Source organism: Chrysoperla carnea, chromosome 1 (assembly GCF_905475395.1).
Source record: "Chrysoperla carnea chromosome 1, inChrCarn1.1, whole genome shotgun sequence".
Taxonomy (NCBI): domain Eukaryota; kingdom Metazoa; phylum Arthropoda; class Insecta; order Neuroptera; family Chrysopidae; genus Chrysoperla; species Chrysoperla carnea.
This window is the reverse complement of record NC_058337.1, coordinates 104,896,563-104,915,716: the sequence shown is the minus strand read 5'-3', so window position 1 is coordinate 104,915,716 and position 19,154 is coordinate 104,896,563. Positions and strand designations below refer to the sequence as shown.

Below are 19,154 nucleotides of genomic sequence, written 5' to 3'. Positions count from 1 at the left end.
AATTTTCACTATCGGAAAGAATATTTTCTCCAATGATTAAAGTTTTGTTTGTAACACTTTTACTGTTTACACTAGATACATTTAAATTATCTCGTGATATTAAAGTTTTCTGATTTTCTGATTCATTTTCTAATCTAGGTGATAAATATTTACTTACAAGCCTGTCGATAAAATTTGAATGTCCTGTAGAAGGTACTTTAAATACACTTAAATTTATATCTGAAATATTTTCTTTAATGGCTTGATTTGAAGTACTTTTTTTACTATTAGATAAATTAAAATCATTTTGTGACTTTGAACTTTTCATTTCATTTTCCAATAGTCGTGAAACATTTTTACTTGTAGATTTTTCAACAACAATTAAGCTTGTTTTATTAGAAGTTATATTTTCTGAATTCAAATCTTCATTAACGTGAGGAATATTTTCAGTTTTATTTGGATTACTCCCTCTGCGAACATAAGATAAATTTAAACTATAGTACTTATAATTTAAAACGAAAATCGATGAAACTTCTGAAAAATAGTAAGACGAATCGATAGCCTGATCTTCAGGTTCATCGGAAAATATTTTGTTGAAGGAGTACGTAATAAATGACCCCAAAAAACTTCATTCTAATGCAAATTAAGAGAAAAATCAAGGAAATTAGTTGGGCATCCTGACTTGGGCATCCTACAACTTGGGCATCCTGATCCCTAAGTTCATCGGACAATATTTTAGGGATCATATTAGTAATCAGCGTTCTAAAAGATCCCCAAGCAATAATTTTGGAGGCATTCAAAAGCAAATAATTAACGGAGATAAGCTTTATGATCAGGCCATCCTGATCTTAAAATCCCCATGTAACGATTTTGAATGCATTTTAAATTACACAGGTCTGCGACCTAAAAACTGCATAGGAATTTTTTAACATTTTCTTATAGATTTTGACCTCCCAAAAACAGGAAAACTATTCAAAACATTCTATCACATAGGTTTTCATAGATATTAGTAACAACATAAACTAGTCTTGAAGTAGTATTAAAAGTGATTGGCCATCCCGAGAAACTTTAAAACCTTGGGAGAAAAATGTTATTAATACTACTTTGGTGCCGCCAGAAAAAGTTTTGTTGCCACCTCTTGATATCTAATTGGGGTTGATGAAACAATTTGTAAAATCATTGCAAAAGGATGGAGACTGTTTTAAATATCTATGTACAAAATTCCCGAAGCTGTCATAAGCAAAGTAGAAGGGGCAGTTTTCACTGGCCCCGATATAAGAAGGCTACTGTATAACGTTTAATAAACGAGTGCTTTTACCAATTTGTTGTGATTGAATTTGCAAAAAAACCTTACGTGATAGAAAAAAATGGCCATCACTTCTGAAATCAGCGCATTCTAAAACATATAATTTAGTAAAAATATCTCATGCAGCTGACAAAAAATTTATTTTTTGAAGACCAGTGTTATTTGCACTTAAGTTAGTCAGATGAGGTTCTTACGAGATACTGATCTCCAGGCACATTGGGGAATATTTTGGGTACCATATTTGTAATCAGCGATCTCAAAATCATACTGAATCCATCTTACTGTAGTTCTATCAGATGTAAAATGTTATATTTCCTCACCTACTAGTTCTTGACCTAGACGTTTTCTTATTTTTCTTTTCCTCCCTATCAGAATCTGAATCTACTTGGTATGGCGGTAAACCTTTTTTCGCGAATTTCCTTACAATACTTTCTGGACTTAATGATTTCCTACTTTCGATTTCTTCATTTTCAGGCTCCGAATGAATTTTCGAATCAGATGAAGCAAATTTTCTTGTAAATTTCTCGATGGAATCCGCGTTAATATTATCTTCTCTGATACTTTTATTTGTAGACCTTGACGTTTTCTTATTTTTCTTTTCTTTCTTATCAGAATCTGAATCTTCTTGGTATGGCGGTAAACCTGTTTTCGCGAATCTTCTTACAATACTTTCTGGACTTAATGATTTCCTATTTTCGATTTCTTCATTTTCAGGCTCCGAAGAATCAGATGAAACAAATTTTCTTGTAAGTTTCTCGGTGGAATCCGCTTTACTATTATCTTCTCTGGTACTTTTATTTGTACTTTGATGTTTTAAGGATTTTTCATAGGAATTCGAACTACTTTGCAATCTTACAGAATGTTTATTTACTGATTGATCATATTTTTCGAAACTTACTTTTCTATCTTTTTCGAGAATTTGCTCATTTTTATTACTATTAATAGGTGATTTTGGATAAATTTTCGTAACAATTGTTGAAGGTTTTAAACTGTTATTTTTTAAACTGTTATTAGATATTTCAAGAGTATTTTCGATTAAATTTTCTATTGAAGCAGATCGATTTAAAATTACAACAGGATTTGATTCAATATGATTTTCTTCCGTATTATTATGATTTAGTTGATTTCGTTTTTCATATTGAACTTTTATCCTCTTTGGGGTTTCATTAACGTTTGGATCACTCTGTACATCAAATACAGAAGTGTTTTTAATTGGTTTTTGTCTTTTTAATGAAAATGTTGACTGATCGCTATTTAAAGATTGATTTAAAACTTCAACAGCTTTCAATTCCTTTTTATTCAATTTATCAGATATTATTTTTGAGTTATTACTAAGCCTTTTTGAGCTTTGAGGCTGTTTTTCGGGAGTTTTTTCATAGCTTAGTTGACTTTTTCTTCGAGTATTAATTTTATGCTCTGCTACTCTTTTATGGGTAGCAAAATCTGTTAATGTTTTAGTTGTATTTTCCGATATTTTTTGAGGGGTTAGAGCATAACTACTTTGACTTGACCTTCGAGTTTTATTTATAATTTCTGGTAATTTTTGAGAGGTTGAAGCTGCTGCTGAATTGAGTTGACTTTGTCTTGTTTTTTTTGGTGTTCTACTTAAGCTACGTCGAGTTAATCTTTGTGTATGACCCTCTTCACTGATTTTCGATATATCACTAAAATGTACCGATCCATGGCTATCACAATCTTGTATTAATGTTGAATGTGCTTTTCCAGTTTTAATAGATGATCTACGTATCGATGATCGACGACGTTCCAGCACCATAATTTCTTTCTCTTTCTTTTCCAACGGAATTTGTTTTTCTGACTGATTTTTATCTGTATCATCTCCAGAGTCCCAACTAAAATAATGAAATTTACGTTTTCGACGCAACTTCATCGATTTTGAATAAGATTTACTATCGGAATCATCATCACTAGATAGCGAGACTGAATCATTTGGTTTTTTTTCAATACTCTGTTTTTTTGAAATTGATATTTTTTGCCCATTGGATAATTTTGTTTGCCTAGAATCCTTTGATGATTTTCGACTGGATTTTCGCTTTGCAATTGATGTGGACGATTTATGATGCATTAATTTTTGCCACATACTTTTTTCATTTTGATATTGTTTTTTTTTTCGTCGTAAATTTTTACTTGTTATTAATTCATCTGAATCTGAAGATGATGAATCTGAAGAAATATCCATCCTAACTTTATCTTTTTCTTATAATTATTTAATAATAATAAACTTTAAAGTTAAATATTTAATTTATTTATACTTCAAAAAATTCTATTTCGGTTAAGTGTTTGTTTTGATAGCAGATGTTTGAAAGTTATAAAAAACTTGTTATGCACAATGGTACCAACTCTCAAAAATACTCATCCCTAAAGCAAAAGTCAAAAACTCCTAAAGTCCCCGTAAAAAATAATATTCTGCAAAAACAATAAATAATAATTAATAAATAATATGCTATAATATTTTTAATACTCTTTATTACTAAATTACAAAGCTCTGCAAAAAAAATTTTTTGTCAGCTGTATGAGATATTTTTACTAAATTGTTTAATATGTTTTAGAATGCACTGATTTCAGAAGTGATGGCCATTTTTTTCTATCACGTAAGGTTTTTTTTGCAAATTCAAACAAAAAATTGGTAAAAGCACTCGTTTATTAAAAAGTATACAGTAGCCTGTACGCATATTGACATCCCATCTTCCTTACGTCTCTCGATATCGCAGATCCCGCTGTTTTTCACTGAAAGCTCCCAGGTTTTTAGGAAAATATTCTATGTGGGAGTGTAAAAAATGGACCTTTAGGTTTATCTTGCAGCCTTGAGCTTCGTATGCTGCTATTTGAACAATGGTTTTGTAGTCAGCATCCTTAGTATTTCCCAAAAACTTTCACACTACATCCTTGAACGATACCCAAGCCTCTTTTTCCTTCTCAATTATACTTTCCACAAAGAGGGTGTCTGTTAAAAGCCTTCTTATGTCGGGGCCAGTGAAAACTTCCTCATTCAACTTTGCTTCTGACAGCTTCGGGAATTTTGTACATAGATATTTAAAACAGTCTCCATCCTTTTGCAGTGATTTTATAAATTGTTTCATCAACCCCAATTTAATATGAAGAACAAAACTTTTTCTGACGCCACCAAATTAGTATTGATAAAATTTTTCTCCCCAGGTTTTAAAGTTTCTCAGGGTGGCTAATCACTTTAGTCCAGTGCTGTTTTCTGGCTCCCCTGGTGGAAAAAAAATTTGAAGAAAGAATAAGGAATTCTGAAAAAGTCTTAGGAACTTTGAATTTCTCAACGTTTTCGGAATAGTCTAATTCAGAGTTATTCAGAGTTCTTAATACTTTTTTAAAGTTTCTAAGACTTTTTCAGAGTTTCCTAAGACTTATTAAGACTTATTATTTTTTCAAATATTTTTTCCACCAGGGTCTGTTATCCCATAAGCATAAGAAGCATGGGTATAATTAGTATAACCTGCCTGCTGACCCAAAAGCATCGTGATTTCAAAAGATGTTTGGATTGAGTCTCTTATGTTAAATCTTATTTTTATCTAAAAAATATCTGAATCAAATGTAAATAATTTTCCGAAACTTGCTTATAACAAATTGCCCTCACTTTGAGCGATGAGCAAGTTGAAAATTCGGAGTATGTGGTTCAAAATACGTCGAAATACACTCCTTGTTCGGTGGGACCTGTAAATGCATACGAAACCCACTCAGCGCCTACACTAATGAGAATAATCGATGTTTATAAAGAGCACCTTTTTTGTAGTTAACAAACAACAGTTAACTTCATCTAAATTCCATACTTAAAATCCTTTACCTCCATGAGTACTTATAAGGTTTATATATGTTGTTTTGTATGAAAACAGTGATATAAGAAAAGTGCTCCATACGCATGTGTGTTAGAGCCTTATGGTAAAGACCTTTTAGCGATATTCTGTATAATGTAAACAGATTTGAAAACTGCGTTCACATATAGATATCAAGTGACCGTGATGTAACTCTACGGTGTTAGATACAAATACCAGAGACAATGCTTTACCCGAGAACAGATACATATATAAGAACGTGAAACTTTAGTGGAGAGGATAGCAGGAAAAAAGGTGTATATCTGAGCGATGTTTAGTCCTCGGTCGTTGGGTAGTTTGTACTGCGCATCAGGCTGTATTTTGTTTTCATTTTTTTGAAACAATTCATTACTTGATCAGTTGAAAGTGATTAACAATTTCAATTGTTTTCAATCACTTAGACAGCCTGTTGGGCAGTACAAAGAACAAGTACAAGTTTAATATTTTAAACTGAGAATTTCGGAATTTTCGGAAAATGATCAGCTGGATGACCTTATGAGAGGTTAATTTTTTTTACTATCGCAACGCTGAGATCTTAAAAATATTCTCGGATAAACGCTAAATAACATAAACTTTACCCACCGCTTCTACCAAATTGTAAATTCTTTTTTCTAGTGTATTTTCAAATTCCATTGCAATGTCAGATATTTACAATTTTTATGAATTTCAGATTCCATTTTCTCCAAGCAGTGGCGGCCTAGAAATTTGTGAAAATTCATCAAAATCAATGCGCCTTTATTTGTTTATGTGGATATAATACGAATAAAAGAAAAAAATCTTAACAACTGATTAAATTTTAAAGAAACAACAATTCTAATATGTATTTAATTATTTATTTAATTTTACGTTGTGTAAAATAATTTATGTTATCTGCTTAGACTTGGAGACACTGACACACAAAAAACCATTTGTTCAGTAAATAAAGTGATTGAATTATTGAAAAGAAAATAAAGAAGATTCACAGTGCAGGAATTATTTTATTTGCCTCAAGTTAATTTTTGTTAACTAATTATTTTTCTTTGCCATTCATAAGTCATCATGCCATGCTTTTTCTACGATTCCAAACAGTAATCGTATGGCCACAAATATGCTGCCTTTGTGACTGAATCGCCGAAACTGATTCAAATGTTTTAATCATTCCAACAGTAATAAATAAAATAACGCCTGTAAGAAATTGTTTTAATCGTCCTTGCTACCTGGTGCGAAGTGCTGTAACCATCATTTTGCTTCCCATAATTATGCGATTTGATCTACTAACGGATTGCTATACTGTAATAAACGGTTTGAAAGTTTATGTCAGTGTATCCAAGTCTATTAGTTCATGTAATTTTTGGCCAAATTCAGGATATTAATTTCCTTTTTGGATAATTGATAAACAAATTAATAATATAACTTTATTTGATCACATGTGATTGATTATACATGCATAATTTTTTTATTACAGATAAAAGCTTTAAGTGTAACAATATAAATACAAAATTTTCATTAAAAATTATTTTATAAAATTACATTATAAGATATTTTATACACTGTCCGTAAGAGGCAGTGCTACTATTAAATTCCTGTTCTTAATCAAAACAAGAATGACAAACTTAAATGATTCGAAATCATCTATTTGAAGAAAACTTTATGTGTTATGTTCGGGAAAATAAATATTATACTATTGTAGCTTAAATCTAAAATTGCACAATGATTTTTCAAATAAAAAGATTTTGCAAATTTCTGGCGTTTTTCAAGGTCTAACCTTGAGAAAGAAAATTAAGGGCATGTTTGTCATACATATTTTGATTTTTGATGCCTACATATAAACACTCAATCGTTTGAATCAATTTCGACCGATTCGAAATACAATACAATATTACATTAACTATGTAAAAAAAATATTGTAGATAATTATGAAAATTTAGAATCACAGGATTCAAAGTTTTTGTTAAATTTATAGAAATTTGTATTTTTATTTTTGATTAAAATTAAAAATGTTAACTTAAGAATCCAAGAACCTCGATGGCGAATGTATTAGATTTATTGAGATCAGACTTTTGTTAAATTATTTATGGTTCGAGTTTTAAATTTAAAACAATTTTTTGGCTGTTAAATTAAAAAAAATCGGTACAATTTATTTCAGCAATTAATAAATGGAAATTTTTCTTTTGAAATGAATTAGGGATTCAATCATACGATCGTCGAAATTAAAAAGCCTTTTCAAATTAGGATTAAAAATTCATTTGTCTTTATTAGAGCTGTTCACATGGACGTCAGTTTCAACGCGCTTTACAGCTATGAATGTAACATGATGCAATTGTAACAAACATTCGTGAGACCGAAGGCTTCAAATTGCCATTACTTCCAACCTAAGTCGATTATTTGGTATAATTTGCATAATTTTGATCGATCTGGCAGCCTACATAATCCATATTTGTTGATAGTATCAAGTTATTTACTTGTGTAAGGTGAAGGTAGCCACTGAGTGTGAGAAGTCGACCACAGAAAATTCAGTTAACAGAGCAGTTAACTCACTCGCCCCATAGTAACGCTACGTTTCAGTACACCCTCCTATTTTGTGCAGGTTATTATTTACTTACGCCTATGGTCTATTTTTCTCTGAAGGAAGAACGTCATTGCAAATGAAATGCGAAACGTAAGTGTGCGTATTATATTTTAATCACTTTCCAAACTAGTTGTTATAGATCAAATAAATTTATTTGAAGGGGAATTTTTCCAGGAGCAAATTTCTAGCTTTTCACTAGTAAACTTTACTGAGATCGTTAATGGGTCTAGCACAAGTTTAATACATCCATGTCATTGAGAGTGTTTTCCTAGGTACTATGTTTTATTCTATCTTGTCTTCCTACTTTGACTTTACAGGAAAATAACTCCTGTAAAATTATTTTTTTTTTGGAGACTGTTATTTTAAAAATGGTAAAATATTTATGGGAAATATTAATTAATTTTAGTTTTGTCGGAGGAGGGTGTGAATTAGTTCTTAAAATTATTCTTGTTACTAATTTTTGAAAAATAAGATTTAAACAAATAACAAAAACAAAAAACGTTAATAAAACCATTTATCTAATAAAAAAAAATCACAACAAAATTGACAGTTGATTAAATATTTAAAGTAGGGCGTACAAGTAGCAACAAAATAAGACGAACAAATCACATTTTTATATTAATATTGTGCACTGACTGGTGGTAAATTCGATTGAGAATGACTTTGCTGCACTGATGAGACAGGTGGCGGTAAAACTGTTTGATTATTTGATGTTTGAAGGCCTTCAAATGTGTTTGGTGGTAAAGTTGCACTCACTGTTATAGGCGGTAAGCCTGGCAGTGATATTGGCGTTGTTAATGGCACACCACTTGGTAATTGATGTGACATAGGTGGTGGTGGATAAGATGCTGGTGTTAATATTGGTTGCATCGGTTGAGATGACGGCATAAATGTACTAGGACTTGTCGAGACAAACGGTTGCGATGATGGAACTAATTAAATTCATTTATTAGTTTTATAATTAAAAATTTCTATTTATACTAGTCGAATTAATGAAGCTTAAAAATTATAAAACAATTGTAGCTTTCAAAAGATGGATACTTTTTACGGTTCCGTTGCCAAATCAAAGTTGCCAATTTAAAAATCAAAATTATGTAATCTACGCCCCCAAAAAAACGTAAAAATCAACGGTCTTAAGGATGACTTGCTTATGGATGTTATAAAACGGCCACTCACTCTGAGATCTGAGGCCCGTTGTTTTGCCCTTTGAATGTATCTTAAATGAATATGGTTATATTATAATTAAACTATGGTTTAGTTTCGTGAACATTAGATATTGTGCTTAAAGGCTCCAGCCATTCGGCATACCCTAATACTTTCAAAGACGATGCCTTGGAACATAAAAGTAAAGCGAGGTATTTAGCCATAGATTAGCGCCTTATACACAAATATTTGAATCAAAATAGGATATCGTTGATGTTACCTATTTTTTAACGCCTTGCGCTTGGTGATTTGTTTTTATCTTGTCTTGAGGACTGGTATCTGAAAATGTTCATTAACTCGACTATAAAATTTACATACCTGAATATTGCACTGGCATAAAATTATTATGTGAAGTGTGTGTTAAAATATCACTAGATACTTGCTGAGCACCTGGTGCCGGAGAATAAATATTCTGTGAATAAGATGTTGGTAATACTTGTACAGGATTCGATGTTGCATTGTTTATTGACTCTGTATTTGTAGGTATTAATGGCGTTGGTAACGCCGGATTCACTGGCGTAGAAGATGAATATGGTGAATTTGGATTTGAGTTTATTGTAGGAGGTGGAGCATAGGCTCCAACAGGAACGGATGGAATGATAATCGGTGGGGGTAAACTACCGAATAATTCACTGACAGTTCCTTGAGCAGGTTGTTGTGGTGTCGTATTGATTGTTTGTTGGTTAAATAGATGAGCTGTTCCTCCAACGGAAGTTGGATTTGTGTCATTTGTCGCCAAGTTTGATGTCATCTATTAAATATTAAGAATTTATAAATTTTACGGACGCTTAGATATGAGAAATTATTTTCTGAATTAACTGGGGAGTGAATTTTAACGACTAGATAGATGGTTCTCAAAATACCCCCAAAAATCTAACCAAAATATGAAATAAAATTTCAGACGATATCATATGGTCACAAATATCAACTTCCAAGAAATTCCCTGAAAATTCTTGATTTTCCAGAATAATTTACCACGCTTTTCTATAATTAGATTTTGATAGGGTGGTCACAAAAATTAACTCCAGAAAATCCCTGAAAATTCTTGATTTTCCAGAATAATTTATCATGCTTTTCTATGAATTAATGTTTGAATTGTCCACAATAATTAGGATCCAAAAGTCACGAAATTGTATGTAATCGATTTTGAAGCAAGTGAACTGTTGGGTACTTTTCCTATTGATTTTGCCCATTCCCAATCACATTCCGTGATATTTCCCAATTTGTGGCCACCCATTTCACTTCCTACTATGTTTTTTATAAGGCACCAAAGAAGTATAATTTCAAAATAAACTTACAGACTTAATTGTAGAACCTGGATTAGGTAATTCTCGTCGGACAGGAATTCTATGTAAATAACCATAACCAATTCCACATCCTAAGCTACCTTCACCACCCCATGATAAATTGGGGGTAATTGTAACTTCTCTACAACTGTCATCTTGTATGTTATACACATACAGTTTAAGGGCACGCCCTTCATGTGCCTCTATTAATGTAAATAAATCTTCACTTTCGTGTAGCACTGAATCAGCCCCAATTATATAGTCTGTGTGTGGTCTTAGGCCAGCTATTCCGGCTGGTGATGAAGGATACACTTCCTAAAAAAGAACATTCATGTTATTTTTGTACGTGTAACATTAGATAGGAAAACTGAATTTTAAATACTTACTAATACATGCCAAACATTTTCATTGGCACCTTCAAATGAACAAAATTTAATACTAATACCTAAAAGTCCTTGTCCACCCCAAGAATTACTTGGTGTTATTAAAACTTCACGAATTTGTTGGGTTTTACTACTATAAACGGTCATTTTAATTTCTTTATCTGTAAGACAAACGAGTTTAATTTAGTACTTTTTTATACCCTGTATATATGAAATATTTATCAAGGTATACTGTTTTTAGTTTCGAGTTTGTAACGATTAGAAATGTTGATATTAGATGATTTAACAAAATTTTGGTATAGGTATTCATCAAATTAGCCAGTTAGTCCATTTCTGCCCTCCTGTCCGTCTGTGGACACGATAACTCAAAAACGAAAAGCGATATCAAGCTAAAATTTTTATAGTGTGCCTAGGACGTAAAAAGTTAGTTAGATCCCATCATGTAAACCGTTGGAAATAGAACAAAAGTTTAAATGGTTTTAAAATTATCAGTGTTTCTCTACTATATTATGCATGTATTATACATAAAAACCTTCCTCTTGAATCACTCTATTAGAAAAAACCGCATCAAAATCCGTTGCGTAGTTTTAAAGATCTAAGCATACATAGGAACATAAGGACAGACAGCCATAAGCGACTTTTTTTTATACTATGTATTGATCATGCAAGCACTGACATTAAACACTTTCTATACAGGGTATTTCAATAATGGACTCAGTTAATTGTTTGTTTTCACTTCTTAAATATATTATTGGTGCGGTGGATAGTTATAGCAATTAGCAACACGTCGAAAATTGTGTCGTAGTTATATCAATTAGCAACACGTCGCGTTCGCGAGATAGATTGTACGATCAATATCAATGGTTAAGTGGCGAAAAGCAGAATTTACCACGCACATAGTTGTTGATCATTATACTATCCATTTACTAGCCCATTTTGTTTGCATATGGAAACTAATGAATTTGTTTATAAAAAAATAAATTAAAATTTATTGCATTTCTTTTCCATATAATAATATTTACCGGATTATATCTCAACTTAAACCTTCAGGCTTTTTATACGAAACCTATCGTACTTTAAAACTATTGAGTCTATCATTATATTTTTAAATAACATAAATTAATTATTCTGTAATGTACATTTTATGTAAATAATCAATTTTACCGTAAAACTAGACCAAATTTCTATTTTCGAAATTAAAAATGTTTTCGAACTATATTAAAATAAGATGTATTTTCAAAATGTAGTTTTCGACGAAATGAATAACCGAAAACCAAATCTTCATTATGATGCTGTGTTGGCAAGAATTGTAAGGAAAATTGCTGGTAAAACCGGTACTATGACGAAACACTGATAATGAATACAAACAAAAATTTAAGGATATTTATATCTCACCTATATTTGCACGTAGTAATTCTTTAAGGGTTTCATTGTCCTGATCAAGTCGTGTAGTACCGATCGCTACAATAAAATCGAAGAATGCTTCCAAGCCAGCATGATGACCTGGTGAATTATTTTGTACCTACAATAAAAGTTGACAAATATAATTTTGACAGATACCGAAATTGATAAAAAAGAAACCAATGTTTACGTACTCTTAGAACATGATAAGCTTCTGTTCCACCACCAGGAACAGGAACACTATTTGAGCCACCCATTTATTACAATTATATTATTTGCATTACAATTTTCTGAACGTAGGTATAAATTTGTTATAATATTTGTCAAAAATTACGTGGCATATATTGCATCAAATCTTTCACAAGTCGGTGATTGATGAATTTTTTTTAACATTTTCATTATACAAGGTTGGTATCCTTTAACGATGATATTAAATAATAACAGGGTTGGGTATATTTTGAATTTTATTCTTGGTTGGCTTGCCCTGAAATTTAATTTTCAAGGACGTAGTGTCTGAAACTCAAATAAAACAAAATCTAACGTCTGACACACACAAGATTTTGCTTTGAAAAATACCAAAAAATAGTCATGATAAAAAGTAAGAGTTCATGTATGAAATCGTTTTTAGACAGAACCTTTACTAATAATTCAAAAGTTTCAAAAATTATGACCGTTTAAAACCTGACAAATGGATTACAAAGCAGTAATTATTATATTCCCTATCTCATTAAAAGTATGATTAAGAAACGAAAGTACTTTACAGTATATGTATGGTACATTTAAATTCCTACACACACTATCGAAATCAAGTTTTTGGAGAGTAGTGCGTTATTTTCACGGATGTAGTAATTATAGTATTGATGTAGTATAAAGTCCTACTTTAGACGAGGGGGGTGTATCACTCAGGGGGGAAGCAATGTGCTTACTTTTGATTGGCTGCGGCTCTCATTTGCGGGAAATTCAAATAGAACGATAATACTTCGTGTGTTTTAGATCGACAGACTTGCATTTGTTTATTGTAGACCGTCGACATACACATATATATTGTTTTACGTAGTGTAGAAGTGCAGTTTTACACTAGCCTCGGCGTGATCTGGAATGTAATTTACCAAGGCAACTTACCTTTTTATAACGTAATTAAACTGTAAAGGGGGGGGGGATATAACCCTATTGCCACTCTGTTAGAATTAGATGTATTCAATGAGAATCGCCATAAAATAATTGGCGTCAATTTAAACTTCAAAATATGTACAATATCTGAAAAAATAATCATTGCGCGTACTATGGTGTCAAATTGACGCCAATTCGCCAGTTTGTCAACACACATCGAATATAACTATTATATTATTCTAAACCACGTTTGTGATACGTTTTTTAAGGTACTTCCTGTACAATTTAGTAATTTGTAATACGGTCTATGTAACAAAGATATATGCACATACTGGTACGACCCATGTACGACCGTACCTGTTGTCAAAATTTCCAAACAAAAGTTATGATGTTTAAATAAACCCTAAAAGAGAAAATCAAATTTTTAAAAACATCATACATATGGGTCAGTAGGCGTCCAACAGTTCGACAAACTTCGAGTAATAAGTTCTTCTCTCAATTGCACGGAATGTAATTAACTTTGAATTTTTCACAGATCAAATTAAAATCGGGGAGTAGTTGCGGTATATGTTTAATATATCAAAAAATTAATTCTGTCTGCCATGTTTCTGAATGAATTATGTGATAAAACCTAGTTTTGGGAAACGTAACGATTTTCTACAATTTAAGAGTTCTGCCAATCGAAAGTTTATCAATATTGATGGGTTTGAAATACTTTTTAAACCCTTCTCGGCACAAATTAGAACCCAAATATACCTTTCTTTGTATATTTGGATGTTTTTTATTCCAAATATACAATTCTTACCGTCTATTATGAAGATTCGATGTGTAAATGATTAAAGGAAGTAATAGGATGCTACGAGAATGAGAATACATTCGAATAAAAACTATAAATAGATTATTAATAAAGCCACATTTATATATTTAGGGCAACAATAATAATATATTTCATATAAATTTTTATTTAACAAAAATAAAACATTTTTCATAAAGATATATATAGACTACAATTTTCGTGAAATACTCTTTCTTTTTTTTCTTTCATCAATAATATGTATATATATATATATAATTATTTTCTTTTATATAATAGAATTTTCATTTATATAATCTTTTTCATTTTTTGAATTTTTCATACCATATATACATATATAGTAAAATTAATTTTTTTTTAAATATAATTTTATTTATTTATTTATAATAATAATTTTAATTTTATTTAATATATAATATTAATTAAAAGTAATTAAAGCGAAGGCGCAGGCGCTTGTTGTAGTATAAATCGTATATAATTTTGTATTTGAAATTTTTGTTCTCCCAAACAAAAATTTGATTCGTATGTGGGTTGTGTAGTTTTGTTGTAGATCAGAATTTGTATTTTGTATGTAGAGAGATTTAGTTGTTCTCCATTGGCTCTGCACCGGAATGTATGGTGGTCCTATAAAAATGAAACCAGATATCTGATTTAGCGATTATCTTGTCAGATCTCACGAAGTAAACACACACAAAGCAATATCACGAGTTGGCTTCCTCAGCCTGAAATCAATTATTTGAAAAACACAAAGTCACACAATTAGTATAAATTATCGACATACATAGATTTTTGCTTCATTGATAAACTTGCCATGGCCGTTACTGTTTCGGTTTCTTCGGTCTCTAATTTGGCGGCCTCTATTGATGAACACGGCATTAAATGAACACTTCGTTTTACGCATGGCCAATGTGAATGCTGTAATTTAAATTACATATAGAAAAACACATACATACAACAATTTTCTGAAAGAAATGGAAAAACTACGATACTCCTCTTTTTTAGTGTTTCGTAACAAAATTGTAAAAATGATATACATATGAAAATCATTTCGGTGCCCCTTTCTATTTTTTTTCGTTAATTGTCTTTAAGTCTTTAAGTCAAAAAAGTCTTTAAAAAGGTGGTTTAAAGATGTAAATGTTTGAAACTTACAATGCAATCTTGCATGAAAACAAATACATATGATAAACTGAGTTAAAACTGTACAGTAAAGAGTAGAAAATGGTGGACTTTTGTTTCATAATTACTTAAAAACACATAAACATAAATCAAAAATAAATTTTGTACGAAACACTAATATTACTTGAAATTCGACTTGCACTTTTTTTAGCTTGGTTTTGTGAAAAGAACAGATAAAACAAGAAACACAAATGAATTAAATGAATACCTGAATAGCTACTGTTTTTTGTAAAGTATCAATAGCATTTTGACAAGGAGGCCTTAAAAGTTCTTCATGAGCAATCGGGGATGGTTCGTCACCTAATAAAACTTTAACGCATTCTTCAGCCGAATCACATATTGCTGGCAAATCGTAACCACCTTCTAGCGCTAAAACTACCTACAAATAAAAATATCAATATAATATTAAAATTTGTTATTTTGTTTGAAGCGTATATTCGAACTTACTTTTCCATCACAGATTCGCATGAGCTCTTTAGTCATATGTCCAAAACATGCTGGAGAGACTTTATAACCACCAAGTGGTGGTAAATGACCAATTGATGCATCAAAACCAGCCGAAACAAGTATAATTTCTGGTCCAAATTGCTGTAAAATAAAAGAAAAAATTAGAATTGACAAATTAATCATTTTATGTAAGAAAACCAACCTTAGCAATTGGTATGACAATGGTTCGGAAAGCAGCAAGGTATTCGGCGTCACCCAATGGTGGATTTAGTCCACCAGACCAGGCAACATTTACATTAAAACCAACACCAGGCCCAATTCCACACTGAAATCCAAATAATATTATATGTAATGGACTAAGAGCCAGCGCCTGCCAGACACACATTAAAGTATAAAAGCTGAATTTTTTTTTGCGTATTCTCACTGGTGTAGGGACCAATCTTTGGGGGCTACAAACCTTGACTAATGGTTCCTTCGGTAGGTAGCAGGTAATCAGGGGCGCAGTACCCGAGCTCTCTCACGTTAAAGTATAAAAGCTGAAATTCACACAGAGTGTTCAAATGACCATTTTAAGTCAATATTGAAAAAGACAGATCAATCCGAAGGGGTTAACACTCCCCCAGACGTGGTAGAAGGTCAAATGCAAAAATACACAATTCTTCCATGATTATGAACTTATTTCACTGCAAGAGTTATTTTATTATTTAAATATGTTCAGTATCACGTACTGAATGTATAAGCACAAAATCCTTACAAAAATAAGCGGGGGAAGTGCCTCCATTTTAAGGAAAACCGTTTTAGGCTATATCTCCATAACCGTGCGCTTTAGACCAAAAATGGTAATAACTTTTATTGTAGATAATTAAATTACCTACTTTTTTGTAAACTAATTTTTTTTGTATCACTAACCGTTTATGGCTTATACAACTATGACGATTTACTTATTGAATATTTGACCGATATGTCTTCTAATGTTAGTTGGATGGATTGATATGTCTTTTTCAATATTGACTTAAAATGGTCATTTGAACACTCTGTGTGAATTTCAGCTTTTATACTTTAACGTGAGCGAGCTCGGGTACTGCGCCCCTGATTACCTGCTACCTACCGAAGGAACCGTTAGTCAAGGTTTGTAGCCCCCAAAGATTGGTCCCTACACCAGTGAGAATACGCAAAAAAAATTTCAGCTTTTATACTTTAATGTGTGTCTGGCAGGCGCTGGCTCTTACTCTATAATTTTTTAATTCAAAAGAAATTTCCATTGCATTGAAACGTTAGACAGTATACGTTTTATAATGATTGCGTTTTACCACATTTTGTGTACCCAGATTTACCCACTATCTCCCGTTTGGCTTTGTAGTAAAAAGATTGATTCTAAACGGTAATGATAAAAAAATTAAATTTGAAATATCTGTTAACCATTTTGCCGTAAACAGATCTGCTTTCAATAGACCTGGTTAAATACTCACCGGATTAAATAAATCCGGTGTACTTTACGCTTTTTATAGATAATGGTAAATCAGTTTTTCCAAAAAACACGAGCTAACGATTGTTACAAAGCGATTCTGGTACCCTGAGTTAATCGACCTTATAAAACAAAAATTTAATGTAGCTGAATGCTATACCGTTAGTGTGTTGTATCAGTAAACTGTGATTGAGTGCTGCTCTAATTTTTACCAGTAAACAATCGTACTATTAGATTCTACATACCTCTGTAGGACTTCCAGTCCCAGGGAAAAAATTCCCATCATCATGTCGATGTATTGAAATAAATAAAACGGATGGATCATCATAAAAAATTTGTTGGGTACCATTCCCATGATGTACATCCTGTTTAAGAAAAATATAAATTTTAATTTAATTGCATTAAAATCAATTCGAATTAATAAACAAAAAACCAACTTACCCAGTCTACAATTAAAATTTTACTAACACCTCGTTGTTGTAATAATCGTGCAGCAACTGCCACCGAATTGAAAAAACAAAAACCCATTGCTTGGGCGGGTTCAGCATGATGTCCAGGCGGCCGTACAACTGCAAAACCATTTTGTATGTCTCCTTGTATTGTTTTAAACGCTAAATCAATAACACAACCGACTGCCATTCGTGCGGCAGGCGCTGTGTGAATTTCATTCCATGTTGTATCCGAATCGACACCAATTCCTCCACACGCAAGTCGTACAAAACTTTTTATAGGTAATTTTGATAATTTACTCATATCCATTTTCTGCCGATTTAAGGGGTTTGTACCTAAAATTAAAAAAAAAATTTACATTACAAATTAGCTCAGAATGTTTATTTAGTGCAACGTAACTTTTTTTTAATGTAATTTACTACTAAAACTCTCGGTAAAATCTTTATCCTTACTAGTCTTCTGGCTGTATGTCTGATTGGTTTACACAGATAAACGGCCCAGCCGATTTTGATGAAATTTGGCATAGGTTGAACCCTGAGAATGAACATAGGCTACTTGGTCTTTAAAAAAGCAATCCTTAAATGGGCTGAACTAGGTTTGCATTGTAGAGTTAATATAATAAATAGTATTACATTTAAAAAATTGAGATTATTGAATTATTCTTGAAATTAATAAATTTGAACGGTCTAACTATCTATTTTTTAAGAGTTGTTATTGTCCAGCGAAGCTTGGCGGGTAACGACTAGTTTATATATAATTCTATAAAATCAAATAATTTACCAAATAGTAAAGCATGAACTTCTGAATGGCAGGTTTGTAATTCTTCAATAGTGGCCTTACGTGATCGTAAACGATCACATCGGCTAACCAAACCAGTTTCCATCAGCCTTGCCCATATACTTTGTAGGCGGCCAGCATGTTCGGGATGATTCGAGTTATTACCACAAATACAACTATGTTTTAACATTAAGTTATCAAAAGCTAAACCTAAAACAAATAAAATTTTATTTTTAAACAAATTATATCCATTTTACTTTTAGAAAATAAAAAAACCTGATAGTTAGAAACATATTTTTACCTGTTGTTAACGTATGTGGACTACCGGGTCGTTTTCTATTTATTGACGATAAATGTTGTATGCTATTATTCGTAACATTAGTGGGAATGTCTGCTTGAAGATGATGACCATGATGCACTAATGCATTTGGTCCTAGATGCACCAACGGTGATGAGAGAGCACGCGATAAAGGTCGACTACCCCGTCCTCCACCACCACTTGCTGTTGCAGCCGCCTCATCTTGTATTTGTAATGTGTGACGCATCATCATATCACGTTGTTGTTGTAAAAATTGATGATTTGTTTTGTCACCGCCTGTTAAGTCAATTACCTGAACAAAACAGTAACAAATTTAAAATTTACAACAACCTTTTATTTGAAAAGGCCAAGCATATTTAGAGGTTACTTTTTGCAGCTTTGGGGAATGGATTCGATATTTTTAGCAAGATAAAAACATAAGGTCTTGCAATTTGAAAGTTCCGATGAAATTGGCGATTCCTGCACCATTCCCTCCCAAAATTTCTAACGAAAAGGGCCAAAATTAAAAGTATTACTATTGAGGAAAAAGGTGCGTACTAGGCTTCGTAAAATTTCTTTTTATGACGAACTGAACTATTTAGTTATTTATATCATGAATTTAATGATTGCGGAATAAGTTCAAAACTTACGAACGCA

General features: G+C 31.7%; 3 protein-coding genes across 10 annotated transcripts in view; all 3 read right to left on the bottom strand.

The window, feature by feature from the left end:
- Positions 1 to 1,601: 1,601 nt before the first annotated feature.
- LOC123293247 (dentin sialophosphoprotein-like) lies at positions 1,602 to 3,482 on the bottom strand. Its single transcript, XM_044874003.1, has 2 exons — positions 3,431 to 3,482; positions 1,602 to 3,223 (listed from the first exon to the last, which is right to left on the bottom strand). Exons 1-2 carry the CDS (start codon positions 3,480 to 3,482, stop codon positions 1,602 to 1,604), a joined length of 1,674 nt encoding a protein of 557 aa, XP_044729938.1.
- Positions 3,483 to 7,795: 4,313 nt separating this feature from the next.
- LOC123305435 (Golgi reassembly-stacking protein 2) lies at positions 7,796 to 12,340 on the bottom strand. Its single transcript, XM_044887149.1, has 6 exons — positions 12,155 to 12,340; positions 11,955 to 12,081; positions 10,563 to 10,720; positions 10,189 to 10,491; positions 9,209 to 9,641; positions 7,796 to 8,619 (listed from the first exon to the last, which is right to left on the bottom strand). Exons 1-6 carry the CDS (start codon positions 12,215 to 12,217, stop codon positions 8,306 to 8,308), a joined length of 1,398 nt encoding a protein of 465 aa, XP_044743084.1. The 5' UTR covers positions 12,218 to 12,340; the 3' UTR covers positions 7,796 to 8,305.
- A 1,973-nt stretch (positions 12,341 to 14,313) lies between these two features.
- Positions 14,314 to 19,154, bottom strand: part of LOC123299532 (histone deacetylase 4) — an 86,934-nt gene continuing 82,093 nt past the window's right edge. For 6 of the 8 annotated variants that reach the window (XM_044881768.1, XM_044881769.1, XM_044881786.1 and 3 more), the window contains 9 exons: positions 18,501 to 18,810; positions 18,203 to 18,409; positions 17,414 to 17,757; positions 17,218 to 17,337; positions 15,710 to 15,832; positions 15,508 to 15,648; positions 15,269 to 15,439; positions 14,666 to 14,799; positions 14,314 to 14,606 (listed from right to left, as the gene is read on the bottom strand). In XM_044881768.1, the coding sequence (XP_044737703.1) occupies positions 14,558 to 14,606; positions 14,666 to 14,799; positions 15,269 to 15,439; positions 15,508 to 15,648; positions 15,710 to 15,832; positions 17,218 to 17,337; positions 17,414 to 17,757; positions 18,203 to 18,409; positions 18,501 to 18,810 (1,599 nt within the window). In that variant the 3' untranslated portion in view covers positions 14,314 to 14,557. The remainder of the gene's footprint in view (positions 14,607 to 14,665; positions 14,800 to 15,268; positions 15,440 to 15,507; positions 15,649 to 15,709; positions 15,833 to 17,217; positions 17,338 to 17,413; positions 17,758 to 18,202; positions 18,410 to 18,500; positions 18,811 to 19,154) is intronic. The other 2 variants (XM_044881804.1, XM_044881777.1) reach the window with 2 other exon arrangements.